Genomic DNA, 24,216 nt, shown 5'->3' with positions numbered 1-24,216 from the left:
ACAGCTCACTAACTTTTGTCACAGCTAAAAAAGGCAGTTGGATGAAAAAGGTCTTCCTTAAAGAACAAAAAAAGCACTAAGATTTTCCTCTCTTTGTTCTCAGAGTTATTGATCAGAACTATTAGGTAGGTATTATTACATTACTGTGATTAAGAGATAGCACACCAAACTCATCCCTGGTGAACCCACTGAGTTCAACAGAGTTACATCATGGATAAATTTGATCCAGGGGCCCAGCAACAAGTTACTTGTCATACGCCAGAATCCTACTGTCACACTGTCTGGAGTAGCTCATGACTCAGAGTGCCAACCTCAGGGCAGACAGTCAAAAAATAGGAAGACACCCCAAACTGACTGTATGTTTCACCAACCCAGTAACAAATGTAGTACTTTGAAAGTCACAATTTAGTCTTATAATGGAGTCATAAATCATCCCCTTAGATGGTTAAACTCCAGTTTATTTTGCCGCCCAGGCAAACTAGACTTAGTGATAAATGGTCACGTACTCCAAAAATCACAAAATATTCAGATTGCTCCCAGTCCCAAGAGACCAGGCACTTACCGCAGATCAATTTGTACCTTAGATCTCACACCAAAGACAACCTGGTAGCCAATCCTGTAATAAAACTAACTAAAGATTTATTAGTTAGGAAAAAGGAATGAGAGTTATTTACAGATTAAAGCAGGCAACATAACAAGTGAGTTCAGTCTGTGAACATAACATAAGAATGGTCATACTGGGTCAGACCAAAGGTCCATCAAGCCAAGTATCCTGTCCTCTGACAGTGGCCAATGGCAGGTGCCCCAAAGGGAATGAACATACAGGTTATCATCAAGTAATCTATGCTCTGTCACCCAATCCCAGTGTCTAGCAAACAGAGACTAGGGACACCATTCCTGCCCATCCTGGTTAATAGCTATTGATGGACCTATCCTCCATGAATCTATCTAGCTCCCATTTGAACCCCATTATATTCTTGGCCTTCACAACACCCTCTGGCAACGAGTTCCAGAGGCTGACAGTGAGTTGCGTGAAAAAATACTTTCTTGTGTTTGTTTTAAACCTGCTACCTATTAATTTCATTTGGTGGCCCCTTGTTCTTATATTATGAGAAGGAGTAAATAACACTTCCTTTTTTACTTTCTCTATACCACTCATGATTTTATAGACCTGTATCATATCCCCGTGTAGTCGCCTCTTTTCCAAACTGAAAAGTCCCAGTCTTATTAATCGCTCTCATACGGAAGCCAATCTATACCCCTAATAATTTTTGTTGCCCTTTTCTGAACCAATTCCAATATCTCTTTTTTGAGATGGGGTGACCACATATGCACGGAGTATTCAAGGTGTGGGCATACCATGGATTTATATAGAGGCAATATGATATTTTCTGTCTTATTATTTATCCCTTTCTTGATGATTCCCAACATTCTGTTCAGTTTTTTAACTTGCGCTGCACATTGAGCAGATGATTTCAGACAACTATCCACAATGAGTCCAAGATCTCTTTCTTGAGTGATAACAGCTAATTTAGACCCCATCATTGTATATGTATAGGTGGGATTATGTTTTCCAATGTGCATTATTTTGCATTTATCAACATTAAATTTCATCTGCCATTTTGTTGCCCAGTCACCCAGTTTTGAGAGATCCTTTTGTAGCTCTTCGCAGTCTGCCTGGGACTTAACTATCTTGAGTAGTTTTTTATCATCTGCAAATTTTGCCACGTCACTGTTTATGCCTTTTTCCAGATGGTTTCAAAATGTAACAGATGTATAATCTGTCAGCATGGAATGTCTTTCAGGGCTAACCCATGCCAAACAACCTGGGGATCTCTATGCTTATGTTTAGGAACACTTGCCCCTCAGAGTTCAGGCAGCATGAAAGAGATTGTGTTTCTCCTTGTCAGGGATTTTTATCCCCTCCACTCTGGAGTCCAAAACTAATGGGATGAATTCATGTGCAGGTCTTTCCTTCCTGGAGGGATTTAGGAATCCAATCAACAAAGTCTCTGTCCTTTGATGCTGCACAAATACGTCATTTGCCTTCAGTGGGTTATTTTGGGTGCTGGACAAGCATTACACCTCAATCAATGCTTCTTTTCCTGTTTGATGAGTTACACAATTACAGAGGTTTATAATGCAAACACTCAATATAACTTTATACCGTTGGCTACAGAGATAATAACTGAGATCAATACATGCAGCATCCTACAAACATTTTATAAAGTCTAAACACTAAACATACTCTGATCAACTTAACATCTAATGTCTATTTTGATGATGCTAACACACAGGTAAACAAGACTGGTTTCCAACTGTGCCTTTGTAAGTGTTCAGTGAGGCCTGGAGCCTTGGCATGAGCTAGCACCTCGTCTGCCAGCATCACACCTACATATGATAATTACTGGGTATAGAGCTTAATGCTGCAGGCACCGAGCACTCTGGCCTGACCCAGCAAAGCCCCTGAGCATGTGCTTAACTTTAAAAAAGTGAGTAGTCCACATTTGATCAGTGGGACCCCTTCTCATGCTTCAGAGTAAGAGTGAGTTTAAGTTCTTCACTGGATCAGGTCAGAGAGTGCTTAAGTATTGCACCCTTACAGTATTGCACCCATAGTGATTGTACCATGAATAGTGACATATGCATTGCTAAACTTTGCGGCTGGTAGACAGTATCTGCAGAATCATGCCCATAGTGTGTCAGGTCCTGATTCAGGAAAGAACTTAGGCACATGCTTCACATCCCACTGATTTCAATGTTATTTAAGCACATGCCTTACTCTAAATGCTGTCCTGAGTAGAGATGCTTTCCTGAATGGAGGCCTTAATTAACTTTCTCTTCTTCCCTGAATAGTTTTGGTTCAAATCACGAGTTAGGGCTTGTCTATACAAACAGTTAGTGAGCAGTGAACTGGGGTGTAAGTCTACCTTGTACTAGCATGCCACATACTAACTGGCTCTGCGGACTCTGCTGCTACACACTAGAAACTCTCTAGTGTGCTCTGATCTACTCCCGTTTCAAAGCAGAGTAAATCAAAGCGCATTAGGGAACTTTTAGCACCCAGCCCCAGACTTGTATGGACTTATACAGACAAGCCCCTGAGTTGTTCAGCAGATCCAAGTATGACAATCTCACAGAATACCTAGCTCTTCAGCATCAAACTCATACCATAAATTTTAAAGTCCCACCACGCACCTGTTTTTAAATGCTTTTTAAAAAACGTTGACATTTTTGGTTAATATGCATTTCATTTTGCAAACATTTCATAACAAAAAAACCAATCTAGCTTTGTAGTCAGCTGTGTTGATATTCTTCCTGGCAGGCACCTCAATGGGAATGAACTGCCTGCATGACAATTTAAGATTTCCTTGTGGAAAGGGGAGCAGATGACATCATTAAAAGAATCATATCTCTGTTATTTCTAAAGTATAGCTGAAGAATTCTGCTCTCACCTGGATGGCCGAAACTCACATCTTTCATTTGGGCCAATGGTCTTGTTATGCAACATTCTTCAAAAACAAAAAAACAGCAGCAGCAACTGATCACAGTAAAAAAAAATGGTGTCCATGCTCTCATAGCTTTGTGAATTAGCATAAGATTAATACCAGTAATTGGCCTGCTTATTTGTCCATTGCAAAAGGTGCATAAAAGAGTAGCTGTTGTTAAGTTGCAAAAATAAAGAAGTCAACACTTAGACTCTGGCATCATAAATTAAATGCATCTCTGCTTCAGCAGCACCAAGAAAGGCAAGATTAGTATTGGCAAAAGGAAAACAGGGATCATCATTCACTGTGATAAGTGAAAATCTAATTTATCTAGACCAGCCAACTTTAGAGTCCCATGATATGCCAAGAGGAATAAAAGCTAACTGAAAAGGGGCAATTGTGATGCAAGATGGTTTGAAATTAAACACATCAGCAAAACGGACTGCAAGCTTTAATTTCCCAAATCAAAATGCTTCACGATGATGGAACTTTAATGGCATTCAAGTTTTTATTCCTCTTTTCAGAGACTGTTTTAAATATGGTCTGGTCATCATCACAGAAGGATGATTAATGAGGTGTTAAATATTTTAAACTTGTTAAAGTGGGCTTGTTAACCAATCTGCATCTCATTCCATCCCCTGAATCATTCATGAAAGGCACATTTCTTCAGGATTTCACTGATTACAGTCAAACATGAATAGATTTATTAATGATCTGGATGATGGGATGAATTGCACCCTCAGCAAGTTCACAGATGACACTAAACTGGGCGGGGGAGGAGGGAAGAGGTAGATACGCTGGGAGGTAGGAATAGGGTCCAGAGTGACCTAGACAAGTTGGAGGATTGGGCCAAAAGAAATCTGAAGAGGTTCAACAAGGACAAGTACAGAGTCCTGCACTTAGGAAGGAAGAATCCCATGCACTGCTACAGGCTGGGGACCGACTGGCTAAGCAGCAGTTCTGCCGAAAAGGACCTGGGGATTACAGTGGATGAGAAGCTGGATATGAGTCAGAAGTGTGCCCTTGTTGCCAAGAAGGCCAATGGCATATTGGGCTGTATTAGTAGGAGCAGTGCCAGCAGATCGAGGGAAGTGATTATTCCCCTCTATTTGGCATTGGTGAAGCCACACCTGGAGTACTGCATCCAGTTTTGGTCCCCCCACTACCAGGGGCGGCTCTAGGCATTTTGCTGCCCCAAGCACAGCAGGCAGGCTGCCTTCGGCGGCTTGCCTGCGGAGGGTCCGCTGGTCCCGCGGCTTCGGCGGACCTCCCACAGGCGTGCCGAAGCCGCGGGACCAGTGGACCCTCCACAGGCATGCCGCCGAAGGCAGCCTACCTGCCACCCTCGCGGCGACCGGCAGAGCGCCCCCAGTGGCTTGCCACCCCAAGCACACACTTGGCGTGCTGGTGCCTGGAGCCGCCCCTGCCCACTACAGAAGGGATATGGACAAATTGGAGAGAGTCCAGCAGAGGGCAACAAAAGTGATTAGGGGGCTGGGGCACATGACTTATGAGGAAAGGCTGAGGGAACTGGGGTTATTTAGTCTGTAGAAGACAAGAGTGAGGGGGGATTTGATAGTAGCCTTCAACTACCTGAAGGAGGGTTCCAAAGAGGATGGAACTCAGCTGTTCTCAGTGGTGGAAGATGACAGAACAAGAAGCAATGGTCTCAAGTTGCAGTGAGAGAGATCTAGGGGTATTAGAAACACTATTTCACTAGGAGGGTGGTGAAGCACTGGAATGGGTTACCTAGGGAGGTGGTGGACTCTCCATCCTTAGAAGTTTTTAAGGCCTGGCTGAGATCATTTAGTTGGGTTTGGTCCTGCTTTGAGCAGGCGATTGGACTAGATGACCTCCTGAGGTCTCTTCCAACCCTAATCTTCTATGATTATTAACCAATTCACCTTTTTCTCTGCAGCCTGTTTTTTTTTATTTGCTTCATTTAGTTAGAGGTAAGTAAAGCAATATTTTTTTAATGCTAAGTGCCACTTTCCTACTTTTCAGTTTTATTATTGCTAAATGGACTTCATGTAAATATTGAATTTGGTGGTTGCAAAAGGAATAAATGGAGTGGAAGTTAAGATCTGGACATGCCAGAGAATATAAAGCTTAACAACTGACCAGGATTGCCATCTGGTGAGGCAGTAGAGTCATTTAAGTGTCTTTATTGTTTTTAATCAAACCTACAAAACTAGACATAAGTGTTACTCTTAAAAGAAAATCAGATTAGGGATTGATGAGATGCTTTATAAATGTCTAGGGAGCAACAATTTGTTATATTACAGGTTGCCAATCCTGCAATCAGATCCATGCAGGCCGAATACTGTGCCAATGCAGAGCTCACCGAAGTTAATTCACCTGACATTGTTAGCAAGGTACACATCTGACTGCAAGATTGGGACCTCGAGTTAATAGAACAGTAGCTAGTGCTAGTAGCACCTCCCATAAGCTACTATTGCAAAAGCGTTTTCATCCATAACCTCATGTCTTCACAAACTGAAGTATTCACCTTTGGGGCTGAACATTTTCTTTTGAAGTAGGTTTCCGGTTTAAAGTAATTTTGCTTTGTTTAATTTTCAACAAAAGCCCTTCAGATGTTTTTGAGTTATGGGACAGTAAATGAAAGCAAAAACACTTTCCCCACTGTAACTTAAAGGCAACAGGGGCAAGTTCTGGCCCTAGTTACTCCAGTGTAAGTCTTGCAGTGCTTCCAGCCTCATAGCATGCTGCACTATTGTTGTTACGGAGTGTGGGATACCCCGCAGCTCCCAGAAGAATTGTGGGAGCAAGGGCCAATCACCTCACTGCCTTCAGATTTATATCAATTTAAGTGAGGGCAGAATCTGGCACTATTACTTTAAAATTGTACCAAAAGTTTCTAATAGAATAATTAATTTTCCCTAAATGCATGTAGCTATGTTGGCTGACCAGTGAAGCTATCATGAGGCTACTTGCTACCCTGCTTTGCAATGGGCCTCTTTGATATATAAGAGCAGCACTAAGTTTGAAGAGCTTCATTCGAATATATTTGAGCAAAGTGCAATACTATTCTAGAAGCTGCCAGTGTAGCTTGAGTGGCAACTTGTGACGTGGGCAAGGCCACATGGGTCTTAGTTCAATAGGGCTTTGCTTTCTGAGACGCAGAGGTGGAGCTGCACAAAGAGTTATTCTGCTTACAGTACATGCTTTAATAAAGCCACCTGAAAGTTATAGTTTCATTATTAAACATTGACATAAGATCCAAGGGCCCAAGTCTCTCCTCTTTCAAGGTAAGTACAGGTGTAAATTCAAGATAATTGCACCAAAATTATCAGTGACCTTGTGCAAAAGAGGCTACAGGATACACTCCACATACCCACTAGTGCAGGGGTCAGCAACCGGTGGCTCGCGGCTCGCCAGGGTAAGCACCCTGGCGGGCCGGCCCGGTTTGTTTATCTGCCGCGTCGGCAAGTTCGGCCGATCGCGGCTCCCACTGGCCGCGGTTCGCGGTCCCAGGCCAATGCGGGAGGCAGGAAGCTGCGGCCAGAACATCCCTCGGCTCGCACCGCTTCCTGCCTCCCGCATTGGCCTGGGACCGTGAACTGCGGCCAGTGGGAGCCGCGAACGGCCGAACTTGCCGACGCGGCAGATAAACAAACCGGGCCGGCCCGCCAGGGTGCTTACCCTGGCGAGCTGCGAGCCACCGGTTGCCGACCCCTGCACTAGTGGCTTCCCCACCCAACACTACACAAGCTGACCAGCTGAAATTAGTGATCTGGCCTGGCAATGAGTAGAGGAGTCTTGGTACCATCAATTTACATCACACGTTCCTCTATGGAAAGGACCATAACTGATGAGGAAAATCTCTGCATGAGTTAAAGCTGAATGTTTCGGCCCTAGGACCAGCATTGAGTAGCATAGTGAGGAGCACTAACTCTCTCAGTGGTTTCTACACACTAGAGGAGATGGGGACTTGTGGACAGTCCCATGGAGGGGGAGAGCATAACCAAGGTGTCAATGCTAACAGGAGATGAGAGCCATGTGTCAGGCAGCTGCTGTACACAGATCTCCTGAGATCCAAAGGGTTTCCTTGTGGATCCTCAAGCAGACCATATTACCTGCCACTCCTGCACTCCCACAATACACAATACACACATCTGCCCTATCTCCTTTTCTTTTGAAGTAGGTTTCCGGTTTAAAGTAATTTTGCTTTGTTTAATTTTCAACAAAATCCCTTCAGATGGAATGAATGTGCTGAATTTATCTGCAGGCAAAATCCAGGTATATTTTCAACCAAGTCCTTCTCTGCCATGTTTACCTATGAATGAGTGAGGATGTAACTCTTTTTTGTGAGAAATGGGATCAAAGAAAAAAACTACATTAAATAAATACAAAATAGGAGATAAAGACTAAAACCTCATGTATGCTTAAAACTTAGATCAACCTAGCTATGTTGCTCAGGGCTATGAAAAATTTCATGTCCCAAGCACTGTAGTTAGGATAATCCAGTGGTTCCCAAACTTTAACAACCTGTGAACCCCTTTCACTAAAATGTCAAGTCTCTCAAACCCCCTCCTAAAAATGAATATTTCCAGGGATTTTCTCATGTACCTGAGTATATATTATAAAAGCAGTGATCTTGGAAATATAAAATTTGTTTTTATGACATGGTTATTACACACTAATTATTATTAAGTGTCCCTGGCCTCTGTTTGCCAGAAGCTGGGAATTAGCGAAAGGGGATGGATCACTTGATGATTATCTGTTCTGTTCATTCCCTCTGGGGCACCTGGCACTGGCCACTGTCAGAAGACAGGATACTGGGCTAGATGGACCCTTGGTCTGACCCAGTAGGGCCATTCTTATGTTCTTATTTATCATTACAGTATTTTTATTACATTATGAAAATGGCAACAGTCTTCCAAGATCTAAATTTTGTAGGTTGTATCACTCTGAATAAGCCTGTTATAAGACAATGCTCCTATGTTTCATCAAAGAGTATCAGATGATACAAAAATATGAGCAAAAAATATGAGCAAAAAAAAAAGATAAGCAAAAAATATCCACCTCCCTTTCCATCTCTTATAAGGAGTCTTGAAGTTTAAATCTCCTCAGTGTGATAGATATGCTTGCTTTGATCCTCTTAGCTCTTGGAAGTCCAGGGGCTCTAGGCCGCTGGCCCTGTGCTGCCCAGGGTTCCTAGGGACAGTTCTGTCCGCCATTAGGGAACTTTTTTCCAAGAACCCCCTGTAACATTTTGTGAACCCCCAGGGGTTCTTGAATCCCAGTTTGGGAACCACTGGGATAATCTAATTCTCAGTGTAGACACAGCTACATCAATGGAAGAATTCTTCTCTTGACCTGACTACCATCTCTCAGAGAGATGAATTAACTTGATCAATAGAACCGCCCCCTGCATTGATGAGTCTATACTATAGCATTGTAGTAACATAGCTGCAGCGCAGATGTTCCCTAAGAGTTAAACGACCATTAAGAACTGACCACGTGGAAGATGTTATAGAAAAAATACAACTAAAATTAGTCAAACAGCCTTCTCTAATCAGAATCAATTGCAGTTTTCCCCATTAATTTAATTGGAGCAGGATCAGCTCCTCATAATATTAGATTAAATACATACATCAATTACTTATCAAATATTCACGGAATGTTTTTAACAAATTTTAACATCTTCAAAAAAAGTTATGCAAGTATGTTTTTCCCCTCCTATTATTATTATTCATCCAGCATTTATAACCAATTCCGTAAATGTGTTAGTTGAATACGCTGTACAATCACTGTTGTGACATTTGTGAATGTGATATGTAACACATTTAAAGTTATTCACTCCGCTGTTCTGATGAATACAATGGTTCTATTTATACATTCCAGTAGAAAAGACTGTAATGCTTACAGGTGCTAGGAGTTGTGAATCTATATGGGAAAAGTGAATATGAAGGCTAAAGATGATTGCATGCAAACCTTTAATTCCTCCTGAATTTTTTCCTCCATCAGTTTGGCTGCTTTTCGATCTTCTGTTTCTAATTTCCATTTTTCTGCCACTATTTTGGCTTTCTCCTTAGCCATAGCATCCCGGAACTTCTTTGTAATTTCAGCCTCTTTTTGCTTCCTTCAGAAAAGAATTTGAAAAAAACAAAATAGTTAGAGACTGGTCTCTAGGAAGTGAGAAAAAATGATTACTGAGTAAACAAGCCTAGATTCTTATTACTATCTGTGATAATAACTGGTTCATGTAAGGGTCTAGGAAAATACACATGGAAAAATAATTTAAAATGTATTTAACAAATAAAGTACAATAAGCCTAATTCCAAGCATACACCCAAGGGACAGACATTTTCAGTCTTGGAAAGTGACTAAAAATAGCACCTTCTAAAATCTGAAATTTGTTCATTGGCTGTCTTTGGTTCAGACCATAGCTATTTCCTTTTCTGATGAAAACCAGATATTTCTTGTCAGCAATGCAAAGCCAAAGCAGCAATGGGATAGTGATCTGAAATCTATTCTGCCTCACACATCAACAAAGCTATCTGCTAAATTCCAGTGGCAAAATCTTTATTACTAGTGACAATGTAACAGGCCGAGCACAGATTGATGTTTGAATCCCAAGTTAAATATGCAGCATCCACATTCAGAAGCAGCATATTTTGACTTTAACTAAGAAAATCTAATAAAAAGAATAAATATGAAACAACACGACATTGTTCCAATCCCTGTTCAGAGCATTACCATAGAGCAAGATCTGCATGGAGCCACATCTCTCAATGCCATTGGGCATCAACACACCTTCTGACCAATTCCAAAGCTGTCATAGGCTCCATTGGAAATACAGAAGCAGCAAAGAATCCTGTGGCACCTTATAGACTAACAGACTTTTGCAGCATGAGCTTTCATGGTCTTGCATCCGAAGAAGTGGGTATTCACCCACGAAAGCTCATGCTGCAAAACGTCTGTTAGTCTATAAGGTGCCACAGGATTCTTTGCTGCTTCTACAGAACCAGACTAACACGGCTACCCCTCTGATATTGGAAATACAGTTAATGGCACTTTCCTGAGTCAATTATACTAACATGCAAATAAGCCACTCAGTAATAGGCTTTATGTGCCAAACTTCAGTCAGAAATTTGTATCCCTGACTACAGCTGCTATTTCTGATTTGTCATCCAAAAGCAGATTGCAAACGAAAAAAACAAGCCAACTGAGCAGGTAAATAGTTTAGATCATGATTAGACCCAGCCTAATCTCAGCATCACTCCTACCACCAGAAGTAGTTGACATTGGTTTGAAAGGGGCATTTTTCACTAAAGAATTCTAAATGAATGAAAAAAATATGGATTTTTTTTATTCCCGTTTTTCCAATAGTTGTGTCATTGTGTCAAATGGGCCATCAATTCAGAGTAATAAAATCTCACCATAGTTCTTCCGCCTCCTTCTGTGCTTGTTGCCTGGCTCGTTCTGCCATTAGTTCTTCAGAAATCTGTTCATATGGCTTGTCACCTGGGGAGTCTCCCATAATCCAGACCCAGATCTCACCATCACTCCCATGCAGCCACTGCACACGTCTGTCATTACCTGTAATAGCCACCAAAACAAACATGGAAAGGGCTTATTAAGCAACTTGTTCAGGTTCAGAAACAAATATAGATGAAATGCTAGAAAGTTAAATCCACAAAGTAAAGGCGAGCTAAAAGGTAGGCCTGAGACCTCATACTTGGCATGCTCTACTTAGACTGTAAGTATTATGCAGCAGGGATAGCATTTTCTATAGTGCTCAGTTTGTGCCTCTAGATGCTAATGTAACAGAAATAATCACAAAATCACTGTGCGGTTTGTTGTAGCACGTTGCAGAGCATGATGGAGGCTTTCCTGACAGAGCTGTGATGATAAATAGGGGTGGGCTGAGCGCATTATACCTGGCTTTCCACAGTGCTATCAATCTCATACATCTCTGAGAGCAAATAAAAGGTAACCCCATTTAAAAAATGTTGTAAACAGACACCATCCTGATTAGTATCCTAGCACCTAATTAGTGTGGTAGCTGGGAGAAGTCAAATCTCACTGCTGTTCTGAGACTCCTGATGCTTATTTGTGAATTTAGCAGGTTCACAGCACAAAATAGACCCCTTTGGAGTGTGCATACTCTTTGTGTGTTACTTTAGGTTTCCTGCATCTCTGGCCTATTGATATATTTCTCATAGGCACAACTTTAATACACAGCCATATGAATCAAAACCTTCATCTCTAGAGGATGTCTTTAGAAATTGCTCTCTTTTTTCAAAGCTGTAGGTCTCTTCCAGCCCCACAGGCACCAGATATTTAAACTCTCTCAAACAGATCAGTATAATTTATCAGTTGGCGCAGCACTAATAATGATACACACATCCATCTATCAGGCTGAAAGACTAGCATAATCTACCAATTTCACAATTTTATACATCAGCAATAGCTGGATAGCCCCTCCACAGCATGTCCAATTTTAAGCCAATTCAGCTTGAACACCATATGCCTTTAGTTTATTTTTTCTTTAGAACAAGCAAAACCGCTTTTTCACTTCTAGAGGTAAAATTTAGACTGTAGGTAGAAATGCCTCCCCTGCAAATCTGCCCCCAAACCAACATCAGTAATACTCTTCAAAAAGCTGGAGATGGGTTTCTCCGTGCAATCTGATCAGAAAGCTTTGTAGTTTCTCCAAGAGCAGCATCCAAAAAGACAATGTGATGAGTGGGCAGCAACAGAAATAAGTAACTCAAAGTCTGACACTATGAAAATGGAATTCTTGCCTCAAAGTACTTGCAGCCTGCAAGTCAAGTTAAGAGAAGGCTCTAGTCTTTTAGACCAAAAATAAGATCACAGAGAGGAAAGCTTGGCCAATGGTGAGGTTCTCAGTTAGGACTGGGTTCAATTCCTTGGTCCACTCTCCTGTGTGACCCTGGCCAAGTCACTTTACCCCCTATTTAACAGATGGGGAACAGAGTCAGATAAATTCAGTTCTTCCTAATTTCACAACACTCTTGTGAGGTAAACTACATTAGAGACTGTGAGGAGGTTCTCAGCTACTACAGAGGGGCCATGTAAGTACTTAAGAGCTGAACAGGGATTCTAGAAGTGAAATTTCCTTCACTACTTTACCTGCACAGGCTGAGTTTGCCTGCTTTGGCAATCAAGAAATAGTTGCCTGTAAGGTCTGGTTATAGTTCAAAAAAAATGATTTTTTTTAAATTTTTGTTTTGAGATTTCCCATCAGTTAGGACACTTTTCCTGCCCCCCACCAAAAAAATTGTTTTCAACAAACCCCCTTTTTTTCACATGAGAATTTTTCAGTTGAAAATTTTCAACCAGCAAAAGAGAGAGTCCCTATCTAAAAGAGCTTAAAATCGAAATCGACACAATACAGAATGACTGAAAGGGGGAGTATTACTATTCTTATTTTACAGCTGTGGATCTAAGGCACAGAGAGATTAAAGGACTAGCCCAAATTCATATAGGAATTCTGGGGAAGAATCAGGAATTCAACTCAAGTCCGAGTCCCAGTCTACTACCTTAACCACAAAGTAAACCCATTCTTCATCCGCCACAGGAAGAGGTGGGGGAACCCTATTGCTTAACGCATATAAATTAGACTTAACAGAACACTTGAAACAAATGTACTATTAGAAACAAACCTGCATGAGAAGGGAAGAGGACTGGATAACTTATTGGTTTATTCCATCTCTGGCTTTTAGACGCTATGATTTAAACAAAGTTAGTCTTCTACTGGTTGTTCATTTAAGGCAACCGTTCTTATCATAGCACCCCAAAAAACAGCTGTAAAGCAAAATTGTGTCTACTGATGTACAGTTCTCTACTTGCAGCAGATCTGTGAAGGAGTATCATTCATGGAGTTCAGCCCTCCACCTACTGCAAGGTCTAAACTGCTTACAGGGCAGTGAAATTTTTTCCTAGCAGCTCTTGGCATAGCACACCAGCATCCAAAATTTCAACACCACTGTAACTTTCCAGGAGATACAAGACTACACTTAATATGCATGGAAAATATATATATACACTGATCACAAACATACAGAACCATGTCATTTTGAATGATAGTGTTTGCTTGTGCTTATACAGTAGTTTGTGTGATAGATTAACAGAGTCTGTTTCTAGATTGAGTTCACAGCAAGGAAAACACAAAACAAGGCCCTAGAGAACAAGGCTCTTGTGTATAAAAGTCCATCTTCACTGACCATGCTGCCAATCTAATATATATATATACACACACACACACAGCGCTAGCAGACAGCCATTGTGTCCTTTTTCGGCTACTGTAGGCTGCACTTGGCCTTCAAACTGTTATTTGGGTATCCCTATGGTAGATGAGGGACAATATTATGGCTGAGTAGTGATAGAAGTTTCCATATTTCCTATCAGCTTCCTTACAAGAAAAGCATAAGCACCATTTGAAAAGGGTTGGGAGGGAGGCAACCTGATTTGCAAAGAAAGAGATATCTGTCTTAAATTTTAAGACAGCTATAACATTCACACTGCAAATAAGATTTAGCATGCACTGAAATATATGAAAAATAATAGTCTTACACTGTCTCTAGTAAGTAGGGCAGGTGGGCAGAAGCTTAGTTTTCTTTTTATAGGAGTTCTGGTTTATAATCTGGATTCATTTGCATGTGTGCTGCTAATTAAAAGCAGTTTAAAACAGAGGCAGCAGTTGATGGAATATTGCTGGAGTCAGCTTCCTTTATGCAGGCTCATTTATCATTGTTCTAACAATTATGGCATCCCTGACAATTCCCATTTGTTATCTATCTCCAGTTTTTGTGAAGGACCTAAGCCAAAGTCCATTCAAAGCCCGCTTTGGTGTCAAGTCTCCCAGTTATGCTGTTACTCATGAGCCACAAGCCACGTGCTTCGCCTAGCAAAGAAAGCAGGAGCGTGCAGGTAACCCAGCTGCCATTGTATTACATGGAGTGCAACAGACTAATTAAAATTATAGTTTTAAAACATTAGAGCACCGCTGATTTAGAATCCCAGACACATGAAATGAAATTTAAACTCTGCTTAATAATCTTTTAAAACAAAGCCCTGTGTTTCCACTGATAAAGTCTAACTTCTTTGTGGTTTGGCTTCCTACCACCATTCCTACCCTGGATGGCTGCAGATGTCACACAACAGCAAAATAACTCCCCCTCTTTTCCCATTGGGAAGCCTTGTGTTCATAAAATCACTCTATGGCCCTCATCTCTGCATAAAGTATTTCTTTTCTTCCCCCCCCCCCTCCCCCCTCTTGTCTATAGTTACTGTGAGGAAGTTAAATTCTCCTGAAACCTATTCAGCATTTGAAACAGACTGTAGCAGCATTCAGCTCTCTAGCATAGGGCCAATCAGCCTGATTTCCCTTTGTAGTTTCAAGACATACTGTAGCTTCTGGGGGGTTGTTTTTGTTCCTTCTGAATTTAGTTACCTGATATATTTTAAAGCACAGTCTGCGTTTTGCATAAGATTTAATCACCAGCTTTCACACTCTGTTCAGAACTAATGACTTTTACATCTTCTTCAAAGGTTTCTGCTTGGATTTCAAAAATCTGCTGGGTAAATGATATTCCATTCCTAATTTCACTGGTTGCAGTCCTGCCCAGCACACACATGGAATAAGGTTTTAGGACAGAAATAAAGATGCAGGGAATTGTGGGTTGGACTCAGTCCCTTATATACCCACCCCTCCATGTTCATTGCACAAGCTATTAACTGAAGTGTACTTGGGCAGGACAATAAAGATCCTCTAAGGTAGTTTATTTACATGGTGAGAAGGTGGTGGGATGGCACTAATAAAGCTTGGGTGTTCCAGCCTTGAAGACTTCTTAGTCTCTGGGGCCAGGAAGGCAGCACTACTATACTATATATTCCTTCGCTTTCCTGGCTTCCCCCTTTTACTTCCTCCCTCTGGGCCTGTGTATAGCCCCAAGCTAATCAGGCTGGCAACTGTTTCTCCTTTGCCAATCAGCCACAGGATCCCCAAACCAGCCACAATTTACCTCCTTTAATTGGAGCTGGAGCGACAGAGGGCTGGCTCAGCTGTTCCTGCTGAGCACCCTGTCACACCCATTCTTACTTCTATTATTAGCAAGCTAGGTAGAGTACAGCTAGCACTGTTACACCTACATGAGCTGCCACGCACACCCCAGGATAAATGCTTCTTTTGGCGGCATGCCCGGAAACCCAATAGATACATACATGCATAGCCCCCCCTTGCATGAGTATAAATAGCAATGTAGATGGCAGGCCATGGCTTAGGCAAGTAAAGTCACCCCTGAAGGGTGTGTACACCAGATTACATACCCTATGTAGGCACCCTTTGCTAGAGGGAACTCTGAACTTTATTGGGAGGGTTCCAGTTGGGAAGATCCTGTGTGCAGCAATCTAGCCTTAGAGACTACAACTCCCATGATGCCTTGGGGAAGAGTGAGAGACTTGCTTTCCAGGCAATGCAGGGAGAGCAGGCAGTGGACTCCATTTTGGGAAAAGAAGTGAGATGGCTGGTGTGGAGCTCTGCCCATACCAGGAGCTGCTGCTAGGAAGCCAGAAGCTGCTGCTGAGAGCCACTGGAACCAGGGCAGAGACTGGGCCTGCAGTGAAGGAACTGCGAGTAACCCCCCACTGTTGTTTGGGAAAGTACTTGCAAGGGAAGGGGCAGCAGAGAGTCTGAGGAATGTGTACACTACAAAATTAAGTTGACTTTAATTTGACCTTGAGCCCCCGAATTAACAAAGTTGATTGTGCATGGCTACACCATGCTCATTGTCTCGATGGAGTGCGTCCTCACTAGCAGCGCCTGCTTCGATGCACAAAGTAGTGCATCATGGGTAGCTATCCCAAAGTGCAACTTGCTGCAGTGTGTTTTGGGAAGTTTGTGCAATGCCTCATAGGACCAAAACATTGTCGCAGGAGAGAATGGGAACATTGTCTCGGCATCCCATGATGCACTGTGCTCCCTCCTCACATCAATGGCAAACAACCTAGTAGTTTTCGCACCTTTAAAACCGCCGTGCGTACGACCTAACCCCAGAAGCATGGAGCCTGCTCAGCTGTGCACTCTTGCTGTGAGCATCTCAAACACCTCACGCCTTCTCCTGCAGTATTTCCAGAGCCAAAGTAGGGACTGCCACATGGAACAAAGAGATGTCCTGCAAGCAGTCCTGCTGCAAGCCATTGGGGAGTGGAGGGAATTTCACAGTTACTGATGGCAGTCATAGAGCAGCTGCACTCTGTTGAGCACCATTTCTGGTCCCATGAAACAAGGACTGACTGGTGGGACTGCATTGGTTTGTAGGTATGGGATGACGAGAAGTGGCTGCAGAACTTTTTAATGCAGAAGGCCACCTTCCAGGAACTTTGTGCAGAGCTCTCCCCTCCCCTGCAGTTCAGCAACACAAAAATGAGAGCTGCTCTGACAATGGAGAAGCGAGTGGCAATCACTGTTTGGAAGCTTGCAACACCAGACAGTTACCGGTCAGTGGGGAATCAATTTAGAGTAGGTAAATCAACTGTGGGAGCTGCTGTGCTCCAAGTGTTCAGGGCCATTAATCAACTTCTGCTCCGAAGGGTAGTGAGTCTGGGAAATGTGCAGGACATACTGGATGGCTTTGCTGCAATGTGGTTCCCTAATTGCAGTGGGGCGATAAATGGCACACATATCCCCATCTTGGCACCAGATCACCTTGCCAAAGAGTATATAAACTAAAATGGATACTTTTCAATAGTGTTGCAAGCACTGGTGGATCACAGGGGACGTTTCACTGACATCAACATAGGATGGTTGGAAAAAGTTCGTGACACGCATCTTTAGGAACTCGGGTCTGTTCAAACTGCTGCAATCTGGGACTTTCTTTCCAGATCACAAAATTAACATTGACGATGTTTAGATGCCTATATTTATCCTGGGAGACCCAGCCTACCCCTTGCTCTCATGGCTCATGAAGCCATACACCGGCCATCTGGACAGCAGTTAGGAACCGTTCAACTATAGGCTCATCAAGTGTAGAATGGTGGTTGAATGTGCCTTTGGTTATTTGAAAGGGTACTGGAGAAGTCTACTAAGAAGGCTGGACCTTAGTGAGGAGAACATCCCCATGGTTATAGCTGCCTGTTGTGTGCTCCATAATATCGGTGGAAAAAAGGGGGGAAATTTTCTGCAGGGGTGGGCAGTTGAGACAGGTCCTATGGCAGCCATTTTTGAGTAGCCAGACACCAGGGCAATAAGAAGTGCACAGCAAGGGGCACTGCGTATCCACGAGGCTTTGAAAAGCCATTTCAATAATGAGTCACAGTAATGTGAGCTGCTTGTCTGCATTGTGCTTTCCCAAACCTTCACCTGACTTGTACCGCTGTCCCTGTAAAGCCAACCCCCCGCCCAAGTCCACCGCTTCTACTCAAAGAACATTTCTCGAATCCATTTACTTTATTTAAAAAACATAAGTAAAGAGGGAGAACAGAAAAAAGGTAACCTTGAGGAAAAGGGGTTATACAGTTGGAACAGGAGAAACATTTTCAGCTATGTAACATAACACCGCATTCCAGACCATTAAAGGTCTGGGAACGGGTGCCTTCTGTTCCTTGTACCCTCCCCCTCGAGTTAAGTGAAAGGGATAATTGACTTTTCACCCACACCTCATGGAACACTTTGGGGAGGATGATTCTGCATGGCTGGCAGTCCACCAGGGTCTGCAGAGAGACTCTACCTTCCTGCTTCTGTTCCTGCAATTCAACCAGCCTCAATATGTCTGCTTGGTCCCTCATAATCCAAAGCATCTCATCCTGCACCGTATGCTCTCGCTCATTGGAAGTTTTCCTGCTCTCCATGTCCATGTCTAACTTCTTGGACAGTGGAAATCCTCCATGCTCTCAGCTCTGTGTCAGCTGTCCCAGAGGCGTTCATTATCTCAGTGAACATGTCCTCTCACGTTCTCTCTTTCTCCTGCTCCTAATCACCGAAAGTCTGATTTCAGGTATTGATGACCCGCCGCAGGACACATTTCCAGCTGTCAGGGAAAAAATAAAGGAGCCACTGTACATGAATAAAATGTTTCCATAAAAAAAATACCCTTATTACACTAGGCAAGCCATAACATAGCATAACATAACCAGAATCCATAACCATTTACTGTGTTGTTTTGCTGCTCCAGCTATGGTGAGTAGGCCCCCCCAGGGTCATGGTTGACCGCACCTTTAATAAAGCTTATGGCAGGCTTATGTCAGGAGCACAGGTAGCTAGTTGAACAATGGCCATTCCATAGCTGTTTATGAATGGGGCCGGGGGGGGGAGGGGGAAACGTTTTCACTCCCAAATTGTGGACTCTCTCATGTGGGGTTCCAGTCCCCTATCAGCCACTTTAAAACTACTTGCCAACCCATGCTGAGCACCGTAAAGGCACCTTAGCGGCTGCGTGATTTGGCAATCTGGAATGTGAGGGGCTGGGGAAGGGGGTCTACATGCCCTCCCCCCGCTTCTTTTAATGAGAACTTCCCCTGTTTCCCCTAGGTGGCCCTATCTGATATCAGTCTCCTAAGAGTAATAGAGGTGGAAAGGAAGGAGATGCTGAAAGGGTCTGGGTATAGGCCTTGTCCTTATGCTGCTATGCTGTGTACCGCAATGATGAATTAATTCTGAATTAATTCAGGAGTTGTATGGGAAAGTGTCCTGCCATGGTGGAAGAAATAAGACTGCCTGCCCAGAAACCTTCTGCAAAGAATTGCAGAGTACCTCCATGAAAGTTTCCTAGTGATATCCATGGAGGATTCCCAGGCTATCCCAGTTCAGATAAAACAGTTTTTCCACGGGCCACCCTCTGCATAGCTGGAGTAGCCTCTTGTAAGCAGAGAGCCACAGCACCTCGCTTTTTCTCACAGTAAACATGCAATATCACCAAACGTGTGTGCCCGCTAAAGTTTAACTGGACTTTCATTTTAACTGTATACTCACCAGAGGTGCCTTCCCCAGCATCACAGTTGGCCACCGTGATGTCCTGTGATCCACAGGGCTCCAGGGTTAAAAATATTTCCTGGTTCTTGGGGAGAATGGATCCACTACTCACCTGTTTCCCATTATCCTCCTCCTCATCCACCATATAATCCTCCTTGTTGTCCCTAGACTCACACACCTGTGAGGTGTCCACATTGCTTGTGGGGGTGCTGGTAGGGTCACATGCAGCTCGTTGTCATACTGGCACATGTGGGGTTCATCACCAGAATGACTATTCACCTCCCTTGCCTTTTGGTATGCTTTGCGAAATTCTTTTATTTTTATATGGCACTGCTGTGTGTCCCTCATGTAGCCCTTCTCCCGCATTCCATGAGCGATCTTTGCACAGATGTTACAGTTTCTTCTGCTGGATCAGAACTCTGCCTGCACAGACGTTTCTCCCCACACAACGAGATCCACCACTTCCAGGCTGGAGCGCATTTGGAGCGTGTAGTCTCTATGATCAGCTGTGCTCAAGCTGGCACGCTCCCAATGCTGATCAAACAGAAAATGGGAATTCAAAAGTTCCCAGGGCCTTAGCAGGGAAGGGGCTGTTTCCTGTGTACCTGGATGCAGTGCAGCAGAGTTGAGAATGATCTCCAGAGTGGTCACAGGTGAGCATTGTGGGACACCACCTGGAGGCCAATTAAGTCGAATTACACAAAGCTGCATCTGTACTACCTCGCAGTCAGCCCATGAAAATCAAACTAAGCACTATGCCTCTTGCAGAGGTGGATTACAGAAGTCGACATCGGAGGTAGCTTAGGTCGACATAAAGGACCCGGTAGTGTAGACATATACATTAACAGGTTGACTTAAGGCAGCTTCCATCGATCTAGACCAGGCCTTGTCTGAGGAGAGGCAGGGTGATCTTCCCATTGAACTAGGACCCAGAGTTGCTGACATTTGGTGGGGCCAGCTCCAATCGCCAGGGGTTGTGCAGCTTGTTGCCTTGGCTGAACTGATACACAGAACCAACAGAGTACTCTCTCCAGCTTCACATCTTCAAGCGCACCCATGCAAGCAAGTACCTAGGACTATGAAATCCAGAGAAGTGTACCCTCTAGGCCGGAGTAAATGGTGGCAGTATAAATGCCAGTTAGATATGTTTCATTTATTACTGTATACTATGTTTGTTAATTGATTTTATTCAGCTGCCCCTGTGGAATTAAATTAGTAGTGACAATTAATCTTAGTCTGTTATACCCTGTTTCTTTAAATTGTTAAGTAAAGGTATGTTAACTAATTTAATTTAAGCATATTGGATGTATATTATCTATAACTGGTATTTTTGAGTTAGACCCCCTGCCACAGATTATTATTAGAATAGGTGTATTCCTGGAGGTTCCCAAGGCATGCCATTGAGTGTGTACAGGGGCCAGCTAGGTGGAGGCACCACCAATTTTAAATTCCTTTAGGAGTAAAGGGACTGCATCAGAGGGGTATTCCCACCTAGCCAACATCATCACTGGGATCCCCAGGATCCCCTTTCATGTCAACAACATCAGGTGCCCACACACACAGGTGAGTGTTGCCTGCTCCCAAGTAACCCAGGAAGGAAAGGGGGTTACACCTACATGGCTCTCTACTCACCCAAGGCATGCCTCCCCATCTACACTGCTATTTTTAGCAGTGTAGTGTCCTGCTACTGGAGTCCTTCCCCCACGGCAGGGAAAGGCTCCTGCTACAGGAAAAGTCTCTGACAGCTCCCTGCTGCTGAAGCCTTTCCCCACTACCAGAGCCTGTCACAGACACGTATAGCTACATGCCACAACATGGCTGCAGCCTGCTCTTCACTTAGCCATGTAGCTACACGTACTCTACCTGCCGCCATTGGTGGTGTGTAGCACAGATGTAGCCTAAAGTGCTCTAATTTATTGGCACCATGTAATGTTTTGTTTAATAGCATGTGTTTAATTTATAGGCCACAACTCAAAGTAATTATTCCAGTTGTGGGGGAGGGGAAAGAAAGAAAGAAAGAAAGAAAGAAAGAAAGAAAGAAAGAAAGAAAGAAAGAAAGAAAGAAAGAAGCTCAGCTTCCACAAAGAACTGCAACACAGCTGATTATAAGCATTTTTCTTAACTGCTTATACATTCAGATTAACAGACAACTTCCAATAACACTATAAACACAAGCAAATAGGCATGGTTTGTCCACAAAGGTTGAGAGGATGTAAGTGGAACACAAAGAAGGAGCAAAGAGAATTTTCTCACTTTTCATTTCCTCACTTATTTTAATCAAGTAGATATAGGGCTCCTATATTTTTACAAATCTGTCCAAGAGTGAAAATACTTTTGCTAGCCAGGTTGTTTTGCATTCTCTTAGTCCTGTGCCATACTAGGGCTTATAACTAGACCTGAGCAGGTTTACATTATTAGACTTTGGGGTTTTGGTTATGAAAAAGGGACTTCAGTGAATATTATTCACCCACCTCTACCTATAAGTGTCTCAAAGTGTTTTTAATATGGTTATAGCCTATCATGTTTCTAATATGGAGTGGAGAGGAAATAGCATGTGCATCTCAAGTAAAGCAACTATGTGATCTATAATTGAAGGCTTTATTACAATGCCTGTGCACAAGGGGGTAGAATTGAAGTTGTACATGCAACTGAATTAAATTCAGTGTGAACCAATTTGGCCATTTACCACTGGAAGGCATCATGCACCTTAGTGACTCCAGAGCTCTTTTTATAGCCAATAAATATCAGTACTTTTTGAAGGACACAACTAAGTTTGCCCCTGAGACACATGCAACATCTTAATATAACATAACGGCCATACTGCATCAGACCAACAGTTCATTTAGCCCAGTGGCCAATGCCAGACACTCCAAAGGGAATGAAAATAACAGGGCAACTATCAAGTGATCCAACCCCCTCACATATGTTGGGTCCTAGGTTGTGACGCCCGGTGCCTCCACCTAAGGTGACTCTTCCCTGTGCCTGGGACACAACGGGTGCTGTCCCTTGTTAAAATTAGTGGTATTAGCTATTTTCCCCGAGGAGTATAACCCAATACTCATGAAATGGAATACAATAATAAAGCCCAGCAAATGAAATGCCACACCCAAAAACAATAGTATACAAAGGGGGACTTTACTGGGGACAGGAGAAGGAAAAGGCTCCAGAGAAGGAAAGGGTGAAGTGTAACTACAAAGCTAACACATCAACAATATAACAAATTCCCCATCTCCCAATAGTCACAAGTATACCCCGGTACCCAGCTTGTTCCCCGGCACCTTCCCAGGAAGATGGATTGCCTAGGATGAGTCTGGAGAATGGTATAGCAACACTGCAAACATTCATTGGCTTAGAAAAAAAACATAAGGGGACTCCCTTAGAGTGTTTGCATCCATGGGTGGGACAGGGTCCTTTCCCGTCCCCCTGGTCCAGAGTCCTGTGGAGGTACTGGCTGGCTTTAGGTAGCTAGCACCAGTTTGGTTTTCTGCCTTTCCAACCACTGGTGTTTGCAGAGCTGGAGCTACCTGACCCAGGTATTAGATCCCACAGCAGTTCTAAAAGTCTCTTTTTGTGGAAATTGGGAGCTAAGCAGAGACTCCCTGGGCTGTTCACCTATGCTCTCGCCTCCCAAACTCAGAAGCTGCAAAAGTGAAACTAAACCTAGCCCCTTTGTAAATGGGTCAGGTTGTCCCCTCCCACTAGTGTTTGTGTGTGTAAATGAGAAAGCACGTGAACAGTTCTGGTTCATCACTGGGCCAGCAAACTGTCTGTATAAATCACCCCATCAGAAGCCTCCCTATTGGCTTTTGCAGGAGTTTCCTTCTAGTCTGTCCCAGCCCAGGCTCTAAGCAGGCTGGGAAATGATATCCAGAGGCTCTGGAGCCATTACTGTTTTAGCTCTTGTAGGCTCAGACCAGCCTCTCAGGAGCTGGCAAACTCTAAAGGGGGAAATACACCTAGAAAACATTGTCAGCAACATTCACTTTTAGACAGACAGTTCTGAGTGACTGGGGGAGTGATATGGAAACACTGTTACAACATGAATTCCAGCAGTTGCTTCTGTTAAAATGTACAGCCCAATTATCTGATTGCAATATTCTTGTGAAAAAACATAGCCATGCAATAAATTATGGAGTCACTGGGATAAATTCCATTTGTCTTCCACACCTGCACGCTGACCATTAATCCATCTCTGCCAAGATTACATTCCAAAGCTTGGAGCAGCTTCTAACACATGCTTTTTAAAAATCAACTTAACAGAGGAAAAAAATTCTAACTCCCATTCAGTGCTGTGCAGTTTTGCTTCCTTTTTGAAAAAGGAGGGAATTTAAATGTGTCATAACAATAAATTTAGTGGAATTATTGTCTCTCAGCACTTCTGAGCATCAGATCTTTATAGCTCAGATTCTTCTGCTGTGTCCTGATCATGTAATGAACTCATAATCCTTTATTTATGGAATTACTGCCTGTTACCATGGAAATAATTATGCTGTGGTATATCCCTGCAGGATCAAATAAGATGAGTTAGAGTGTTTGCTTCTTTACTGTAAGTAGGTATATAATGCACACAAAAAGGCAAAAAGGGGGTGGGGAAGGTTGTTCACATGATACATTTTCATGTTTTCTACACTACAAATATACTTCCTTAAGGAAACACAGAAAGTGCATAGTATTTTTAATTTGGTCTCCAACGTGACTCAGACATCTTACTCGCCCTCTGGCTATGGTTCATTGTAATATCATTTTCACATTAGATACACATATACT

General features: G+C 43.0%; 1 protein-coding gene across 2 annotated transcripts in view; it reads right to left on the bottom strand.

Annotated features, from left to right (window-relative positions):
- SH2D4B (SH2 domain containing 4B) overlaps positions 1–24,216 on the bottom strand; it is a 196,423-nt gene that overhangs the window by 84,556 nt on the left and 87,651 nt on the right. For both annotated transcript variants that reach the window (XM_045025599.1, XM_045025600.1), the window contains 2 exons: positions 10,895–11,054; positions 9,447–9,594 (listed from right to left, as the gene is read on the bottom strand). In XM_045025599.1, coding sequence (XP_044881534.1) covers positions 9,447–9,594; positions 10,895–11,054 — 308 coding nt within the window. The remainder of the gene's footprint in view (positions 1–9,446; positions 9,595–10,894; positions 11,055–24,216) is intronic.

Source organism: Mauremys mutica, chromosome 7 (assembly GCF_020497125.1).
Source record: "Mauremys mutica isolate MM-2020 ecotype Southern chromosome 7, ASM2049712v1, whole genome shotgun sequence".
NCBI classification, from domain to species: domain Eukaryota; kingdom Metazoa; phylum Chordata; order Testudines; family Geoemydidae; genus Mauremys; species Mauremys mutica.
Note: the sequence above shows the minus strand (reverse complement) of the source record. Positions and strands in the feature narration are given on the sequence as shown.